At 43.4% G+C, this 18,807-nt stretch overlaps 1 protein-coding gene across 1 annotated transcript in view; it reads right to left on the reverse strand.

Annotated features, from left to right (window-relative positions):
• fstl4 (follistatin-like 4) overlaps positions 1-18,807 on the reverse strand; it is a gene marked incomplete at its 5' end in the record, with an annotated part of 204,905 nt that overhangs the window by 103,335 nt on the left and 82,763 nt on the right. Inside the window, one exon of the mRNA XM_079214541.1 lies at positions 12,955-13,197. Within this exon, the coding sequence (XP_079070667.1) occupies positions 12,955-13,197 (243 nt within the window). The remainder of the gene's footprint in view (positions 1-12,954; positions 13,198-18,807) is intronic.

Raw genomic sequence — 18,807 nt, forward strand, 5'->3', positions numbered from 1 at the left:
TCGCTTCCCAACACACATATTATACTCTCAGTATGATAAATCCTAGTCTCTGCACCCCAAAGTTCACGTTGATAAAGGAAGCATTTAGTATTGCAGAGTGCATCCTGTGTGTCAGCCAGCACAGTGACATCAGATCAGAATCAGAATCAGAAACCGTTTATTTGCCAGGAATGTTTACACAAACAAAGAATTTTTCGAGGTGGAAGGTGCATAAACATAAACATTTTACCCATCCTGCACTGCGTGTCTCTGTGTATACATCACGGTTCTTGTTAGTCCGAACCCCGGGCGGCTACCTGCCTCGCCGCGTATTAAAGTCAGCGCCGGCATCTCCACACTCTTGCTGTGTGTGTGTGTGTGTGCGACATGTTGCATTTTATTCACAACGTCAAGATCCAACACATATCTCTACAGGAGTAGAGAAAACACAGGGCACCACACGGGCTAAAAAATAAAGAATAGCAACAGCTGCACACTTCAATATGGAAGCAAATATCTTTATAGATTAAGAGGGAACACGGCTAAACATTGTAGGGTGTGTGTGTGTGTGTGTGTGTGTGTGTGTGTGTGTGTGTGTCTCAGAGGCATACAGTATTGTACGACTTTTCTATATATTTTTCTCCTACCAGGGTCACTTTGCCTCGAGGTGATGCTTGTATCTTCATTTTTTTTATTTTTATCTCGGCTCACACTCTACTTAAGCTCTGAACCAATTTAACGCGGACCGGGGGAGAGCAGAGAGAAGCTTGACAGAGTCACTCAAATCCCCGTCTGCACCATATTGGGGGCATAGTGAGGGGGAAATGAGGGCGAAAGATAGACGGGAGTAAAGTGGTCTGTGAAAGTGTGGCGGGGGATCTGCATGGAGACAGAGTGATGCCTCTCCATCTCGTATGAAAGCTAGTTTACTACGAAGCAGAAGTTGCCTGGCGAGCAGCAGATGCATCACTTCACTGCCGTCTGAAGTGCTGCTGCAGCCAGAGATGCCAGTAATCTCACTTGTTGGTAATTGGCTCCCAATTTTGACAAAAACGCATCCGATGAAGCAAAGTTTTCACGGTCGGGTCCAGAAGCATTGGCAGCCATATGCATTTTCCCCTTCTCCTTTTTTTAACTCGGCCATTACGCTGATGGAGGACTTGTGAAGTGGAGCGGGACGGGCCAAATTCATTCATTTGTCACTTTAAAAACCTCTTGGTTGTTCGGAGGCGTTCGCCAACAGGCTTTTTAAAAGAGAGGCGATATGAATGGTAGTAAAAGCAGACAGAGAGCTGCAGGAGAGGTCTGCGGCACCACCTGTTAGCTCGACAAGAGACACGACGGAGAGCCGACCCCTCCGAAACAGAGCCGACATTAAGGATCTGTTAATTAATACGACAAAGAAGCGAGTGTGTGCGAGGAGATTCAAAGAACATGCATTCCTAACAACGGCACTGCAAATAAAAAATCAATCAAATCGTCAATAAGGTCGCAATGCGCCGTGCAATAAAGGCCAGGCATCAGGCCGCCGAGAGCCGGAGCCGTGCAGCAGGCACGTCGCGGAGCGGAGCACATGGAGACACTGGAAAAAAGGCAAAGTGACAACTAATGGCAGCGCTGTGACAGGCGTGTCCAAATATCTTAGAAACGAACAAACATCCTCTTTCAGAAGAGATTATTTTTGTTTTTGTCATGACAGAAGCGGCGTGTCTTTGAGTGTGTGTATGGATATATGTACAATTTGATCCGTGTGTGTGTGTGTGTGTGTGTGTGTGTGTGTGTGTGTGTGTGTGTGTGTGTGTGTGTGTGTGTGTGTGGGCTCAGACCAGGAAAAGGGATGAGTAGGCTGTCTGTGTTAGAGAGGGTGAAGAACAAAGGAACAAAGAGCAGTGAGCCTGAGACGGCGACCTGGAACGTGAATGAGAATCAGAACCAAACCGACTGAAAGCTTCTGCAAATTCAATTCTACAAAACACATTACACATGCAGCTCATAAAACATTAAATGCGTTTAAAAGGTGTTCATGAATCCAAAATGATTTACAAACAAAAGCCCCTATACAGTGCAGATTGTCCTTTAGCAGCTCGCCCGTCCTCTGCTGCGTCACTGTGATTTGTTGGAGCTCGTTTTGGCCAAAAGACGACAAAGGATGCAAAAGAATTAAAGATTTGATTCTGTTGTCTCTCTTCTGTTTTCATTTGGGTTTCTTTTGTGAGGGAGCCAACTAATTAAAACAACGTTAATATTTCCCTTATGAGTGACAACAAACATTTCTTTTTTGAATTAAATAATGGGAGCCATGTTGCCTCAGTTTCTGCTTAATCATATTTACATCAGCCAAACACCCAGATGAGCAAACTGTCTCTCCATGTGGGCGTCAGTCATTTAAAGACTGGCTTGGGACCGTAGACCAAACATAAGAAAAAAAAGAGGTTTCAAACCAATGTGTAACGTTTACACATTAGTGTGAAACCTCTTTTTTTCGGTTGCATCTTGGATTACAGCCATTTGCTACGAGCCAATCAGAAGCAGCATGGGTCGGGTCATGCGGGCAGAGGACAGCACACTGGCGTCAGCTCCTTAAATAAGATGTCATGTTGATTAATAAAACAGTTGTAATAATGTATTCATGTTTACTACCGTCATTCTGCAACTAGCCAAGAAAGTCAAAAGTTGGTGTTATCAAATAATAGTCGTGCTATGTTTATCTTTTCATAAAATTGTATGCATTCACGTGGTGTTAATATTTCTCCATCATATTAGAAAATTAATAAATTTCAAGGGGTGACTGTGGCTCAGTGGTAGAGCAGGGTCGTCTTTCAATCAGAGGATCGGCGCTTCGATCCCCGGCTACGCTAGTCCATGTCGATGTGTCTTTGGGCAAGACACTTAACCCTAAATTGCTCCCGTAGCTGGTGTGTGAAAGTTAAATAGTCCTGATGGGCCGGTGACACCATGCATGGTGGCTCCTCCCATCAATGTGTGAATGGATGAATGATGAAAAGTAGTGTGAAAGTGTTTTGGGTGAGACTTTTAGTCTTGCGACCACTACAGTACTACTGCGATAAGTACAGTCCGTTCACCATTTCAAGACCTCGTAGCGTTTACCGTCCCGTCTGCGGCCGAGAGGAACAGAATCGTAGATCTGGTGCAGTCTCCTTGAAAATGTCCCCCAGCAGCAGGGGGCTGTGGACAAAGAGAACTTTTCTATTTTCATCGGGGGAAATTATGTTTATGAGGCAGGGGACCAGAGCCGGACCAGGAGACATCTCTATCTGGGACAGGGCATCCATCCCAACCCCCCCCCCCCCCTCCCCCAACACACCATGAACAGGGAGGGGAGAGAATCAACCTAACGAGCTAAGAACCACGTGACCGTGGAGACAAAATGGGGAAGAAGGTGTTGTGGAAAAAGAAAAAAAACATGAGGAGAGAGATGGGGATAGTTGGACTGCTCGTTAATAAGCCCGGCGTAACTAATAAAGGTCTGTCAAGGGAAGCCTGGAGGGTGTTAGGTGTGTGTGTGTGTGTGTGTGTGTGTGTGTGTGTGTGTGTGTGTGTGTGTCACACCTGGTAACCCAGTCCGGCTTTAGTCCTCATTAACCTAACAGAGAGTCACACGGCCACATCTGATCCATCGCTGCGTCATGTGACCTGGACATCTTTCTATAGCTTTCTCAGGCTCAAAGGTGGACTGAAAATAAAAATGTGAATTAAAAAACTATGAAATAGAAATTCTGCAAATGTATTTGGCAGACCCCACACCTCCTGCTACCCATCCTGCAAAAACACCCACACACGCACGGTCGGTATATTTACCGCCTTGAAAAAGGCTTTGATGGCTAACGCAACAACCAGCTGTAGCGGAACGAGGTGGTGATGATGAAGAATAACCAGAATGGCTGAAGTGAGGGCAGAGAGGCAGAGAGGAAGAGAGGAAGAGAGGCAGAGAGGAAGAGAGGAAGAGAGGCAGAGAGGCAGAGAGGAAGGAGCTCATGTTTCTTGAAATGAAGAAACGCTTTTATTTGGATAATCTGGCTGCAACTATTTTTACCATTATGATTGATCTGCCGCTTCATTTTTTCCTTTAATAATTCATTGTTTTGTTGATTTAAAAAGTCCAAATATATCAAAATACCAAAGGTGACATCTTTAAATTACTTGTTTTATTCGGTCTCAAAAGCCCAAAATACTTCTATTATATAGTCATGCACAGTGGTGTATAAAGTACTCAAAAGTCGTACTTGAGTAAAAGTAAAGCCACCTTACTGGAAAATTACTCCAGTACAAGTAAAAGTCACCTATTAAAATACTACTTGAGTAAAAGTCTTAAAGTATCTGATATTTTCTGTACTTAAGTATCAAAAGTATTTTTCTGATATAAAATGTACTTAAGTATTGAAAGTATAAGTACAAGTACATGCTTTTAATAAAAAAGCAAAGGGTCAGAATTTTGAAAATTATGAAGTTTATTCTTTTAAGTGCTGTGGCCACCATGACCAAGGACAATGAGTTGTGTTGAAAATAACTGGGTTGGCTGTGATCCATCCATATATATGATGTTCAACATAATATATTGTACATAAGTATTCTCTTGCATCTACTATGAACTTATCATCATAATTCTCCCAAAAGCAATATGACACTATGAAGGAGTTGTAACAGTGTGGTTATAAGTATGCTCATTCCGTCCGGTACCGGGCCGTGGGTCTCTTGGTACCGGGCCACACAGAAAGAATGAATGAAAAATTAAAATGAAATTTAAAAAATCAGGGCCGGAAAGATGTTTTATTGTGAAAAATGACCGGATACATCCGTCTGTGATAACCTCAGACGGAACCTAGTGACACACATCAAGATGTTACGTTACTCTAAAATTGAAACTTAAGACTGTTTCAACTCTGTCGGTGTTCTGGATTAAAACCAAGGCAGAGTATCCTGAGATCGCTAAAAAAAGAACGAAAACCTGCGTCCATTCCAACATCCTGCCTTTGTGCAGCGCGTTATAAGTTAAGCAGTAGACTGGACTAAAGGTTTAGTTAGGAGTAGACTGGACATAACAAACACACGTCTGGTGTCGTCTCTCCGAGGTCGGACCCGGTCCTTGATAACACTGTCTTCACGTAACCGGTCCGTGGCGCATAAAGGTTTGGGAGTGCTGGACTGGAGGATGTAGAGGGCAATGCATAATATTGTGATTTCCAAAACCTGCTTCGTGGAGTCTGTGTTCCACATGTGGTTTTTTTCTTCTAAAGATAGATTTGATTTTGTAGTGAGTAACGAAGGTTTCAAGGGAAATGTATCGGAGTAAAAGTACCAGTTTTCTTTGCAAAATGTAGTGAAGTAAAAGTAAACAGAACTATAAATAGTAAAGTAGAGTACAGTTATCCCAAAACTACTTAAGTACAGTAACAAAGTATTTCTACTTCGTTACTATACACCACTGGTCATACACATGGTAATTGTTTTTGGTAAATTGTTTCAGAGAAGGAGAAGGGAGAAAGCAGAAAATCCTCACTTTAAAAATCTGAAATCATTTTGGCTTTTGTTTTTACTTGAAATTACCATCACAATGTTGGCTGACTCATTTGCTGTCCTTCCCAAACACAACAGGCGGGTAGCAGGAGATGTACGGGCTGCCAAATACATCTGCAGAATTTCTATTTCATAGTTTTATTTAACATGTTTTATCTTCAGTCCACCTTTGAGCCTGAACTTTGCATCTTTCTGCTCTTTGTAGCCTTGAACATGAAAGCAGCACACACACATGTTGTGTGTTTAATGATGAAAAGAATACAATTAATGAGCCTGTTAACTTAAGTTGGTCTCATTTGTTTCTGCATGTTTCAATAACATGAATGCATTTAAGAGTAGACTCCTCTTTGATAGTGCTTATAGTTAGGGCTGACTCAGGAGAGGGAGAGTCAGACAACTCCCCTCACGATTCACAAGGGCAACTCACCCCGTGATTCCGTCAGAGATTTTTAGAAGTGCTATAGGCTTAGGCTGCTGGGGGACATCTTAGGATACATGGAGCTCCTCTTTTCTCTTCTCTCACTCTTCTCTCCCTCTGGATGAATTAATGCCTCTTCAATGCACATTACTAACTCTACTTTTTCCGAGGAGCCTCTGTGCTTCCTCGCCTCAAGTTTCCATGGACTGTGCTGCCTGGAGCCGGTCCTGCCTCCTGCCTCCTGCCTCCTGCCTCCTGCCATGGCGGCCTGCTGATGCCCTTCTGCTGACATGGATCGTGGTTGTCTGGATCGTGGACCATGCCTACTACTCATTATATGAATAATTTCAGTCATATTCATTGAATGTGCTGTGACTGTTACGTTGTTCATTCTGGTCAGATGACATCTATTGCTTCTGTCCATCCGGGGAGAGGGATGCTCCTCCGTTGCTCTCCCCCAGGTTTCTTCCTTTTTTCCCTGTGAAATAGTTTTCTATATTTTTGGGGGGAGTTTTTCCTGATCCGATGTGAGGTCCTGGGACAGGGATGTCGTATGTGTACAGATTGTAAAGCCCTCCGAGGCAAATTTTTATTTGTGATTTTGGGCTATACAAAATAAACTACATTGAAACTGAATGCAGAACAATTGTTTTCAAGGTAATATAAGGTGATGCAAAACTAACAGTAAAAACAAGGTCTGTTTGAATTGAAAAAAAGTTTGAGGAACAGGAAACTAAATGGTGAGTCAACAATAAAGCTCTTAAATCAACAATACGGTGTCTGGTTTAACGCATTGGTTGTTTTCCAAATCGTTGTTATATGGAGCGCTATCGGCACATATGTTATATAATCAACATATATTATATAATCACGGGCTCAGTGGCTGATCCTGCAGATGGCCTCACATGACCGAATGCAAACAGCCGTCCATTTGGTTTATTTTTCACCGGTTCTTCCTCCTCATCTGGAAGATGAAAGGAAAGAACACAACTATGTTAGTTATTTTCTTTCAGATATTTTCAGAGGAACGAGGTTGTAATCAGAAGTCGGGGTCGGAAGTGATACATCTATGCTTGTGATTTCTTATTTTACCAATTAGCAGAGTCAGAGTTATTGGTCGAGAACTGATATGACCTTCCATAACTTACTAATTAATCTGGGGCACAATGTGCACGTTTGTGTTTGTGTTTCACTCGACTCAGTTGCAGCATGCATCAGACTATATTTAGGAAAATAATAACTCAACACGGAGAGAGATCAAACATACACATACATTTATTTTTTTTAAACACGACATCCTCCATGAAAAACCTGTTCCAAGGCATTCGATCTAAACGGATTATCAGGTCTGAGTGCAGACGGATATCAGTCCTTGGGGTCAAATAACCCCAAATAATGTATCATTGTGCTGTTCCTGAGACTTTCACTCCACTGTGTGTTCCTTCGCTGTGTCTTTGCAAAGCGAAGAGCTCAAAATAGCTTAGAGAAATCCTAAAAAACTGGATTAAATTTATTGAAAATGTGTAACAATGACAAGCCATTCATCCTGTTGTCTCTTTCACTGGTGTGTAACAGCTCACTATTTACATGTGAATATGGTATTTTATTAGTGTTTCTTCCCATTCTCATTCTAATGTTATTATGATGTCTACACCCACTGTTGAATCATTATGGATTAAAGCTCCAGCTAAACACAAAGGCACCAACGACGGCTTGAACAGAGACACCCATCCAGAGGTTCAAAGTCATCCTTTTCACCCAAAATACAATCACCTGACCTGTCAGTCACAAACCACGTACAGTACATCTTCACACACAGAGTACACACCGGGGCTATCGGGTCAGATTCCGGCTTCAGCCTCCTTCAAGCTGAAGGACGACCGGCTTACCAACGAATGGTACATTTCCTTACGACTGCGTTTCGCCTCAACAGGTCGAGTTTGAGCCATTGAATCCTCCGCCTTGTTTTTAATGTAAAATAAAAAATAAAATGCAACGAATACAAGTGAAGTAAAGCTGCCCTGGCTGGCTCATATAACATATAGTATACACCCACAAATATATATAAAAAAAGATCAAAACAAAAAAGTAATCTGCCGTGAATGAAGTTGCCGAACACAGTCTGCCTTTATTAATCTTTTAAACTTTGTTATTTCTTCAGGATTTTCGCCTGAAAAACACCCGCTAAGAAGGAAGCTGTGCAGCTAGAAGACACGTTTCCTCCCAGAGGAGTTGAAGCTGGTGAGCAACCGATGAGACCTCAGGACGAGTCATAGAAACCTTCAGTAAAATGTATCGGAATAACATAATTTTGGAGGATTTATTATTGTCGGTAGATTTTCTCCGAACAGGGAAGATCAATGATCACGAAGTTAGTGGGACATTCGTCCAATCAGGCAAATAGAGAAAATCACGATATATATACAATTTACGATTTACTAGTCCCGCCCACAAAGCATGGTAAATAAACCACACGGGGGTCAAGACGGGTCAGGTGGGTTGCCGACATCTCCGCAGACAAACAGTTGCATTGGGAGAAGGGGGGCCTCGCTGGTCCTGAGGGATGGAGAGAGGGAGGGAGTAGCGAGCACTAAGTCCGGGTTAAGGGAGCTGTAAATACCCTACAAGAGCCGAAAGCCACCATTTCACCACGGGCCTTTTTAAAGCCGATCAAGAGCCGGTTGGCCATGGAGGAAGTGACCTCGAGGGGCCTCTCCCACACAGAGCGGTCGTTTTTAACCCGCCGACTGTTTTGGTTGATTATAAAACTGTGGAACAATCGTGTTTGACAAAAAAAATCAGCACTAAAACTCAAAAGCTAATGCATTTTAGGGTTACCAGATAGCCCGTATTAAAAAAAAGGATCAATGAGTCGAATCTTTGTATCTCTCGGCACGATCTTAATGCGGAATGTTATAGCACTTGACGGCCACAACGTGCGGGTAGTATTTCAGATAAGGAGAGTGGATGACGGTGTTTGGCAGCCTTGAGGCAGCAGCAGCGAGACGTCCTCAGTGACCTGCTGGTGGAACCGTGAACAGAAGAGGTTGTGATGAGGTCAGAGCTTTATGCACAAACAAAACCTCAAATCACCTCTAAGTGAGAGTTGGTGACGGGGGGTCAGCAACACAACACAGTAGTGCGATCCTCTTTCCAGATACGAGGAGAATCCAGACTGTGACTTTGACCATCGCCCCAGAGCTGACGGCGAGAATCGCTTTTCACGGTGGAGCTTTTTGAGGTTTATAAAATTTGAAAGCAAAATTAGCCCCCCCAAAAAAGCCTGAAACATTTTGCCACACGGCTCACTGAAGAGCTGGAAGGAGACAATGGATCTATTTTCCTCTTTAAGGGGCTTGTTCTCCGACAGAGTAAAAAAAAGAAAAAAAAATGAAAATAAATAATCAAAACAAATAGAAAAAAAAGAAGAAAAAAAATGTGACGCAGTGTAAACATGGATGCACGTTACCAGGCACGGGTAAATAGTGCGTGGCACTTTTAGTTGGCGGAGTGTGTGTGTGTGTGTGTGTGTGTGTGTGTGTGTGTGTGTGTGTGTGTGTGTGTGTGTGTGTGTGTGAAATGGGGTTCGATGGGGGTCGATGTAATATCGTTGAAATTTCACATGAATAACGTATTGGGTGAAACTTATGATTTGCACCCTGAATAATTCTAAACCTGAATCCTAGAGCACCCACGAAGTGAAGCACCGACACAAACAAAGATGGCGGCGGCGGCTGATATCAACGTTGCGGATGATTCACGAGTTGCATCATCCGAACCGGGTCACTCTGGCACTTTGCAGAGCGACATTATAGATGAAGTGAGGAGAGCAAAATGGAATCAGGGCTCCTCTGTTATGTGTTCTAAAAGAAATAAACGATTATTGTGGATAATGTCTCTAGCAGAGCACACTGTGAGACATGCTTTCCAATCATGTCTTTGTATGTCAGGTGCAATCATTTCTTTGCAATCACACACACACACACACACACACACACACACACACACACACACACACACACACACACACACACGCCCGTAATTCCCGTGACATCTGACTGATTTCCAACATTTTCTGTCTCCTGCTGGTTTGCATTCAGACATCTCCAGTATAAGCCTAATGTGCCGACTGAACAGCCCTAATGTGGATTAGCTATGCATGGTTGTGTCTGCCAGGAATCCTTCCCTCCCTGACGTGATACGACTAAAAATGCTGCCATGTTTGTGTGTGTGTGAGCGGCTGTATTTTGCACCGCGTTGACATGAAACCGTGCACTCTAAATACCTATTGCTCCTACTTTCTGTTTTAACATCCACACTCCTGAGGGATTATAAGAGATTGTAAGTGTCGTCTGACCTGGAAAACTAAATTTAAAGATGAGGAGACGCCAACATGGCGCATGGTACGGATGCATGTGTGACTGCATTTTAAACCTTAAAAAAACCCACAACATAGAACTACCGCCTCAGCAGCGCGGCAAATTGCAGTGTTACATTCATACATTTCCAAAATACAATCAGCATTTTATCCTATAAGATCCTATAAAATCCCTCCCACCTGTCACCTGGAAATTGAAGTCATGATGGAGCGACCACGCTGATGATAAGGCTGAGAGTGCACTTTTTTTTTTGCAAATGAGTGATAGCAAAGGAGTAAAGACTCCATTGATTTACCACCAGAGAGCTGGTGGTACACAGTAACCTGCTGGTAACTTATGCGAGGATATTGATGGAGCAGAGGGGAGGAGCCTCTCAAAAGTTAGACATGTGTGTGTATGTGTGTGTGTGTGTGTGTGTGTGTGTGTGTGTGTGTGTGTGTCTGTGTGTGTGTGTGGACATTTATTTATGTAAATGTTTGCATGAGCAATGCAAGTGCAAGGAGAAGTGTTAAATCTTGTCTAGATAACATATGTACACTGTTTACCTCCTCCATGAAAACACAACATTAAAAAGATGCCTTGTTAAATCAGCTATAAGGGTGTCACTATAAAATGATTCAGATGCCAGTGTGTGTGTGTGTGTGTGTGTGTGTGTGTGTGTGTGTGTGTGTGTGTGTGTGTGTGTGTGCAGAAGAGACACACACAGAAGAGGTGGACACAGATAAACACAATAAAAACACCTGTTGTTTCCCAGACTAATTCCACCCTGAGCCACAGATGTAAAGACCAAAAAACAACAGCAACCAAATTATTTCATTCTTTCATTCTGAGCTGACAGACACGTCGTGATTTACAGTGATTGATGTGGTGACAAGAGCTCCACAGATGGCAACATGTGACAAAACATTCGCTTTGTCTACCTGTAAAACTATGTTTCCGTTTAAATGTTCCGACATCAGACTAAAGCCCCACTGCGCCTCGCGGGTACCTGAACATCATTTCAGGGCAATATTCACTTATAAAAGAAACCTCAGAAGAGTTAAACTGTGCCACACCTGCAGCAAGACATCAAAGACTCAACACAGCATCACTTTGTCTCCGTGCTGGAGCAGAAGTTACACTGCAAAATAAAATGGCTCTGATGAAACCTACATTGCTGGATCGTCTATCTATCCAATATCACGCCATCGTGTCAGTTATCGGCTCATTTCACGCTAAACAGACTCGACCCGGTCCGCACTGAGCATGTGCGACTCTCAGCAGAGATGAGAAATGGCTCACTCCTTCGCCGATCGCTGCATCCCAAAAGATGATTTTACTGGGATCGGATCAGTACTCGGTATCAGCCGATACACAAGTGCAGGTATCAAACTTCGTATTAGGAAGGGAAAGATTCTAGTCTAGTCTAAATTTCTACAAAAAAATCGTAATCAAAAAAAATCTTTGCCTCTTTTTTCTTTATGTCATGGACGCAATGCCAATTCATCTCAAATGTACATAATTTCCCTCAATAAATTGCAGGATTAGTTATTTGATTTGAATCAAATAAATACAGAAATATGAATCATCATTAATATTATTTTATATTTTTGCAACTACAGTGGTCCCTCGTTTATCGCGGGGGATACGTTCTAAAAATAACCCTCAATAGACGAAATCCGTGAAGTAATCAGCTTTATTTTTTTTAATTATCATACATGTTTTAAGGCCGTAAAAACCCTAACCACACTCTTTTATACACTTTTCTCAGACAGGCATTAACATTTCTCACATTTCTCTCTTATTTAAACACTCTCAAAGCAAAGGTTTCATAAAGTTTTTCAGCTTTTGTGCGGATGATGTTGGTGTCCAGCGGAATGTTCTTTTTCCTGCTGTCACTGATCCACAGCGCTAAAGCAGACTCCATCCTTATGATGGTCTTGTTGCGGACAGTTATAACCCTTTTTGCATCCCTGTTAAAACGTATTGCTGCTGTCGTCCTTATGTTATTTTCCTCCTTCTTTATGTAACGAACTGAAGATTCATTTATTCCGTAATGGCGCCCTACAGCCGTGTAACTTCTACCTTCCTTTAGCATGTCCAGAAGTCCAACTTTTTTCTGCGATGGTTAGCATCTTCCTGTGCCTTTTGGGTGCGACCGCAGGTGCCTTTTTCGTTGCAGTTTGTTTCATCGATATTATTCTTATATTTCGGGTAGGAAATGTGCAAACATACAGCACTTCAGTCACACTGCTAGCGATTGAACATTTATGTAAATCATTCATGCATTCTTTACTGTACAGGAGACACTGCACGGAGGAGATTGATTGACAATGGTGTACAGTACAGTCCCTCAGCTAATCAGGACGCAGAACACAATGCACGTTCATACTGTACACTGTAAAAAAAAGCATGCAAAAGTACCCCCAAAAAAATCTGCGAAACAGCGAGGCCGTGAAAGGTGAACCACGTTATAGTGAGGGACAACTGTACTTGGATAAAAACCCTCCAGTAAACCTGCTCCCACATATAATACAATGCATTTATTTTTAAAACACACTGCTGCTGGTGGTCCCTTCAGATAACTACAAGGGTGTCCAAAAGTGTGTGTCTCCCCTCTGCAGCTTCAGAGCATCAGAGGAAGAAGAAGAGGAAGAGCGCTACCTTTGAAGAAGCAGTCCTTGCTGTGCACCACGTAGATCCGTCTCCTCTCCAGGCAGGCGGTGCGGTAAACCTCGCAGTGGTTCTCGTAGAACCTGCCGTCCGAGCCACACACCGGCACAAAGGAGGGCCGACATTTCTCCTGGCAGACGCACTCGGCGCGGCCGGTTTCTGCCATCAGGACACACTGTCGGCCTCGACCGCAGTAAGTCCTGCGACAGGGACCGCCGTCTGGGTCCGGCATGGCTGGAGGGGCGAGAGAGGGTGAGAGAGAGAGGGAGGAGTTAGTTAAGGAAAGGAAACAGGGTCCCAACGACAGGTAAAAGCCAAAGGTAGCCCCGCCCCTAAAACATACCCTGCTTTATGGTCTGTTTGACTCTAAATGACCATCATTTACGAAATGAACATCATGCTGTATTGAAGAAGACTTGAAACTAGAGATTGAGACATAAACTCATGTTTGCAATGTTTACTGAGGGAATAAATCAAGAGAGAAGTAGAGTCATTTTCAACAACCAGAGGAGTCACCCCCTAGTGGTCAGGAGAGAGAATGCAGCTTTAACACATGAAGCATGGACTTCTATAGACCCTTAACAACATTAACATAGACCTACAAGTATGACTCTGAAACTAATTTAGGACTATTTGTCAGCCAATGGCTGTTCATTACTTTGTCTGGTTCCTCGTGCTCAACATGAGCCTCTAATGAAACATGCTGTTCGGGTTCAGCAGCAGAATTATTCTAATAGCATCATTGATGATGCACCACTCAGACCGGCAGAGAGGGCTCACCTTCCCTCTCCTGCCAAGCGTAACAGCTGGTCAACCAAACGCCTTATCTGCAGCAGCAGTTTGAGAACTTGGAGACCTCGAGCAGGAAAAATGAACTACTGAATGTCAACATAATCCCACCATGATATCACATCGAGGGGCCATTCTGAATGTTTAAATAGTGTCTCATCATGAGAGAAAAAACTGTGAATGAGTGTAGACGCTCTTAAATACTGTATATATATATACAGATATTATATGAAAATATATCTGCTGTAAATACTACAACCCTATTTTACGATAGATCTCCTGCACACCTTACATTACATGCATTATGTATGCAAGAACAATACAATAAAGGAAACATATAAATTACCACCAGTAACAAGATGAATTGTGAGTAAAAAAAGTATGCAACAGAAATAGAAGAAAGAAAAAGCTCACGCCAAACACCTCCAGACCGGATCACAGCCATGAGACGGTGCTAACGAGGAGAAACCTTTTTTTGGAAACGAAAACCTGCAAAGCAAACAGCCAGGTGTCCTCGTTAACACCTCCCGGTCGCACGTACGGGTGAGCACATCCGAATGCAAACACGCAAAAATGTGCACACCTGAACGTGTGTACAGTAGGCGCATGTAGAGCTCACACCTTCTGCCTTACCTGCTCTAGCCCCAAGGAAACACACAAAAACGCACACAAAAGCACACGCCAGCATCTCCATTGTCACTGCCTGGGACACCTTGCTTCTTCCCCTCCTGATTCAATCTATCTGCACTTAAAGCAGCCAAAAAGCTGCTGATCCAGCCGGACGGTTCACCCTCGGTTTGATCCCTGACTCCGTGAGCTTGACTCTCCCCCCAATCTCCTGTTGTAATTTATAGGCCGCTGTGTCTCGGCCACAGCAGTAAAAACGAGACGGCTCAGATGGATACAAGCGGGGCATCTGGTGCCTCCTCAAACCCATCTGGAAAATGTCAAGGGTAATACATTAAACATACTTCTATATGAGAACCTGCCCCGAGTTTACACGTTGCGATCGTGGGAAAAAGCTTGATCAATATTAACCAACGGGAGCGGCTCCTACAGGGGCGCCCACATTGAGGCAGCAACGCCGGTTCAGAATGAATTTGATTAATGTGTATTTTATATTTTATATGTCAAGCAAAGACATCAATTATTGAATGACTGTTTGAGAGTCAATTTGACAGTTTTGATCTACACTCATAGACTATATATAAGAAGTGGACGTAGTCGTTGTGAAGACTAATGGTTTACTAATGGTCCCTTAGAAGCCTCAACATTTTTGCAACCAGTGAAGGGAAGTAACCATATTTGGATTGTGGAAGAGTGACATAAAGACGGATATACGTCGCTGATAGCGGCGGCCTGTCACTCAGAAAGTAGCCCCGCCTGACCACCAGAGGAGTTGCCCCCTGGTGGTCAGGAGAGAGAATGCAGCTTTAACACATGAAACATAGACTTGTATACAACCAGAGGAGTCGCCCCGCATCGACTTGACTTTTTATAATTAGAAGTTGCAGCAAGTCTGCGCTGTTGAATTGTTTTAAGGATGTAGCAATAACAGTTCCATGGCTCATTGTTTATCCTTTATAAAGTACCGTTCTAACATCACATACAAAGTTTCGGAGTAAAAGCAAAGCTTCACCCTTAATTGACCCAGTTGAGTTTTAGCTCTGTTTCATCTTTTTGAAATTTCAAGCACTGCGTCTGCCCCTTTTCTTTTTTCTTTTTACCTTTGATGTTAGCAAGCTGTGTTATTTGCCATGGAAACCCGGGTAAACATAAAAGGAGGCAACTGTTGGCTGCAACGCTGTGAGAAACAAGACGCACCACATGAATTAAGTCAATGTCAGGGCAGAGGGAAGGCAACACTGTTTAAAACGATAAAAATGGAATCATAATTCTAACTGCTAAAGCAATAAAAGGTATCAAACGTAACATTACATCTCGGTTATGGGACGCTGTGAAGGCTGTTTTACGCCGACAAGGAAATGAATACACACATGCAGAAGGGCCTCGTGGCCGTTGTGTTGATTAGATGCTGAGGAGGGGGGGTCACTCTATTATCCCTCTATGGAATAAAGAGAAAATCCTACTGGCTTTATACTTAAAAGAGCAAAGTCCAGGCTTTTATTATAATCAAACAGCGGAAAACTGAAATTTAATTTTCCTGCAGTATAATCAAATCTTAACTCGCAGCACATTCAACAATGGATTTTGTCGGAGGAGCAAAGTCCCTTAATTACATAAAGGCGACACAAAGGACTGAAGCACACACACACACGCACGCGCACACGCACACACACACACACACACACTGCTGAAACGATTAGCTTATTTATCAATTAGTCGATCAACATTTCAAGATTTTCATACTTTACAAACCACTTTAAACAAATAAGCAATATGACAAATAAAGCATTTGAAGACATATGATGTTTGATTTTTTTCACTAAAGTTAGAAACATTGTATCAACTAATCAAAAGATGTAGCGATTGTAATCTTCTTGTTCTATTCTTTCTTATTGTCATCTAAAGTGGTTATTTGCATGAACAATATATGCTGCTTAGAGCTAGTCAAAATGATAGACTGGCCATAATTCCCTCTATTTTAATTTAATTTTGCTGTGATAAAAAGTCCTTCAACGACTGGATTTACTCAAGATTTCTCCCATTAACTAAATTACATGATTTCCCATCACGATAAAATTAGCATGTAACTTCGGCCAATACAAATTTTTTGCTGAACACGGCTTGAATGTATGAGGCAACATGAGCCGGTCACTGTGATCACGTAGCTGCATGCATGGAAATAACAAAAAGTGTCTCAATAAGTAATTGTTCCAAAAGTGTTTAAGGTCGTTCCTCCACGGCTCACTTCACTCACGCTGAAGAACTTCAACACCAATGACTTGTAATGTGTAAATGTTGTCTGCAAAACATTTTTTAAATATGAGACTGAGCGACCAGTTCCCGGTCACAGGTTCATGGGGTCACAGGTTCACGGCTTCAATCTGGCCAAACATTTCAAAGTGCCGGATTAGGGAGCATTTCGATGGCTCTCAACACGGTACCAGTGTTTGCCTGATGGGGGCGCTATCAACTGTAACCCGCCCGACTATGTCAAGGAAGCGAGGAGCGGCTTGGACAATGACACAAACAAAGAACAGACATCACTCCTCTGTGTCTTTACATAGATACAAGGTATGTTAATGTTCAGAATGTTAAATACAGCTCCTTTAAATCTAATTCTACGTAAAGTAATAGATCAACTGCTGCAGGCCTGAATGAGTATGTGTAGTCCAACTGCACTTGGAAGCATTGACTACACTATTAAGTACCAGTAATCAGCCGCAGGGGCCGTGGCGTTGGGGGCGTGCCAGGTAACGACCCCGAGGGCCCGGAGGAGTAAGACGGACTCAATTCCTCTTTCCCCAGTCCACTAATTGTTCTCCGTGTCCCGGCAAAGCATCTGTGGGAAATGAAAAACAGTTTCGGCTCCCTCGCGACCTTGCTGCCCATGTCAAGGTCGGGAGGCACGATTACAAGATCGTTTGTATTCTCCAAACGCGGGAGATTAAACGCTTAGCAACACCCGTCCAGGCGGCGGTTACCCACCGGTGGCTGCCCCTCCCACCCCCCCCACCGTTTGCCCTCTCCCATTTTGCTCAGAGAAAAGAGAACATGAGCAGCAGCTCATTCACACAAACAGAGACAATAACGCGTAAATAAGTTCCAACAAAGCACAAGCTGTCTGACATTTAGCTAAGTCATGTTCACAGGCCGTGTTGGCTGCTTGTGGCTCTTAAGAGGCTAAAAGTGTGATAATCCTCCTGTCTAAGCTGCGGGCGGAGTGCTTATTAATAACGGCACTCACAAGTTCAGACGCTCCGTGTGGAGCCGAGACAATGCGGGCTGGCCGTCCGGCCTCGCATCCGGCGTCTCTTCATATTTTCTCTCTCTCTCTCTCTCTCTCTCTCTCTCTCTCTCTCTCTCTCTCTCTCTATCTCTCTCTCTCTCTCTCTCTCTCTCGATACCCGTCTGGTGCCGAGCTCTGCTGGGCTTTGGGGAAATTGAGACCGGGCATTGTCCACTATAATCAGAGACTTCCAGGATGCGTTTGTTTTTTTTCTTTTGAGTGGAACACTGCTGATAATTGCATAGCAACACAAGGGATTTGTATATTTTAAAAAAAGTAGTCTTTACACTTTTGCTTTATCATTCTGACTTTTTTTCTTCGTTTTTTCGACAGACAAAGATAAGTTCCCTCCCTTTAATTCCTTTTTCATGCAAGCCTAAGTGAATGAGAGCGTAACTGGAGGCGCAGCACGACCGACCGCCTTTTCAAGCTATGATCTCGTCAGTCAACTCGCTATGTGATTGTGATGAAGCCCGATCACGTATGCCACTGTACACACACACACACACACCACACACACACACACACACACACACACACACACACACACACCACACACACACACACACACACACACACACACACACACACACACACACACACATTTTTATACCTGAGGCCAGCTCTTTAAATTCCTTTTAACATTTACAGTCTAACAGAACAAAGTTGTATTCATTCTGTGTTTAATCCGACCTCACGGGGGGGGGGAACCAAGAGGCGTTGAGTCCAGCTAATTGGACCAGAAGAGCTATTGGCCCGCTGACGTGGGATTTCGCTATAAAGCCGGAATCACAAATGCCTTAAGGAGGATACCAGCGTGTGACATTTACAGAAGACGAGAGTGGAGAGATAGCTTTTCTTGGATGTAGTTCAGCTGCCAAAACTTGTCCTTGTGGCGTCTCTTTTGTTTGTGTGTGAAGCCTTTGTGTTGTTTTCCGGTGGCTCAAAATAAAACACTGGCTGGTCCTACAGATGTGCTGGAGAAGCAGCTGTGGATGATTAGATTCAGAGACGTGCCGTCAAACAGCGTCTCCCCTGTGCGGCGCGGGTGGACAAAGTGCTGCTGACGTGCACGCTGAGCTGAAAAATCAATGGACGGCATCGGGCCCTCGGGGCCGCGGCGTGCGCACAGATAAGAACAA

Source organism: Taurulus bubalis, assembly GCF_910589615.1.
Source record: "Taurulus bubalis genome assembly, chromosome: 2".
NCBI lineage: Eukaryota > Metazoa > Chordata > Actinopteri > Perciformes > Cottidae > Taurulus > Taurulus bubalis.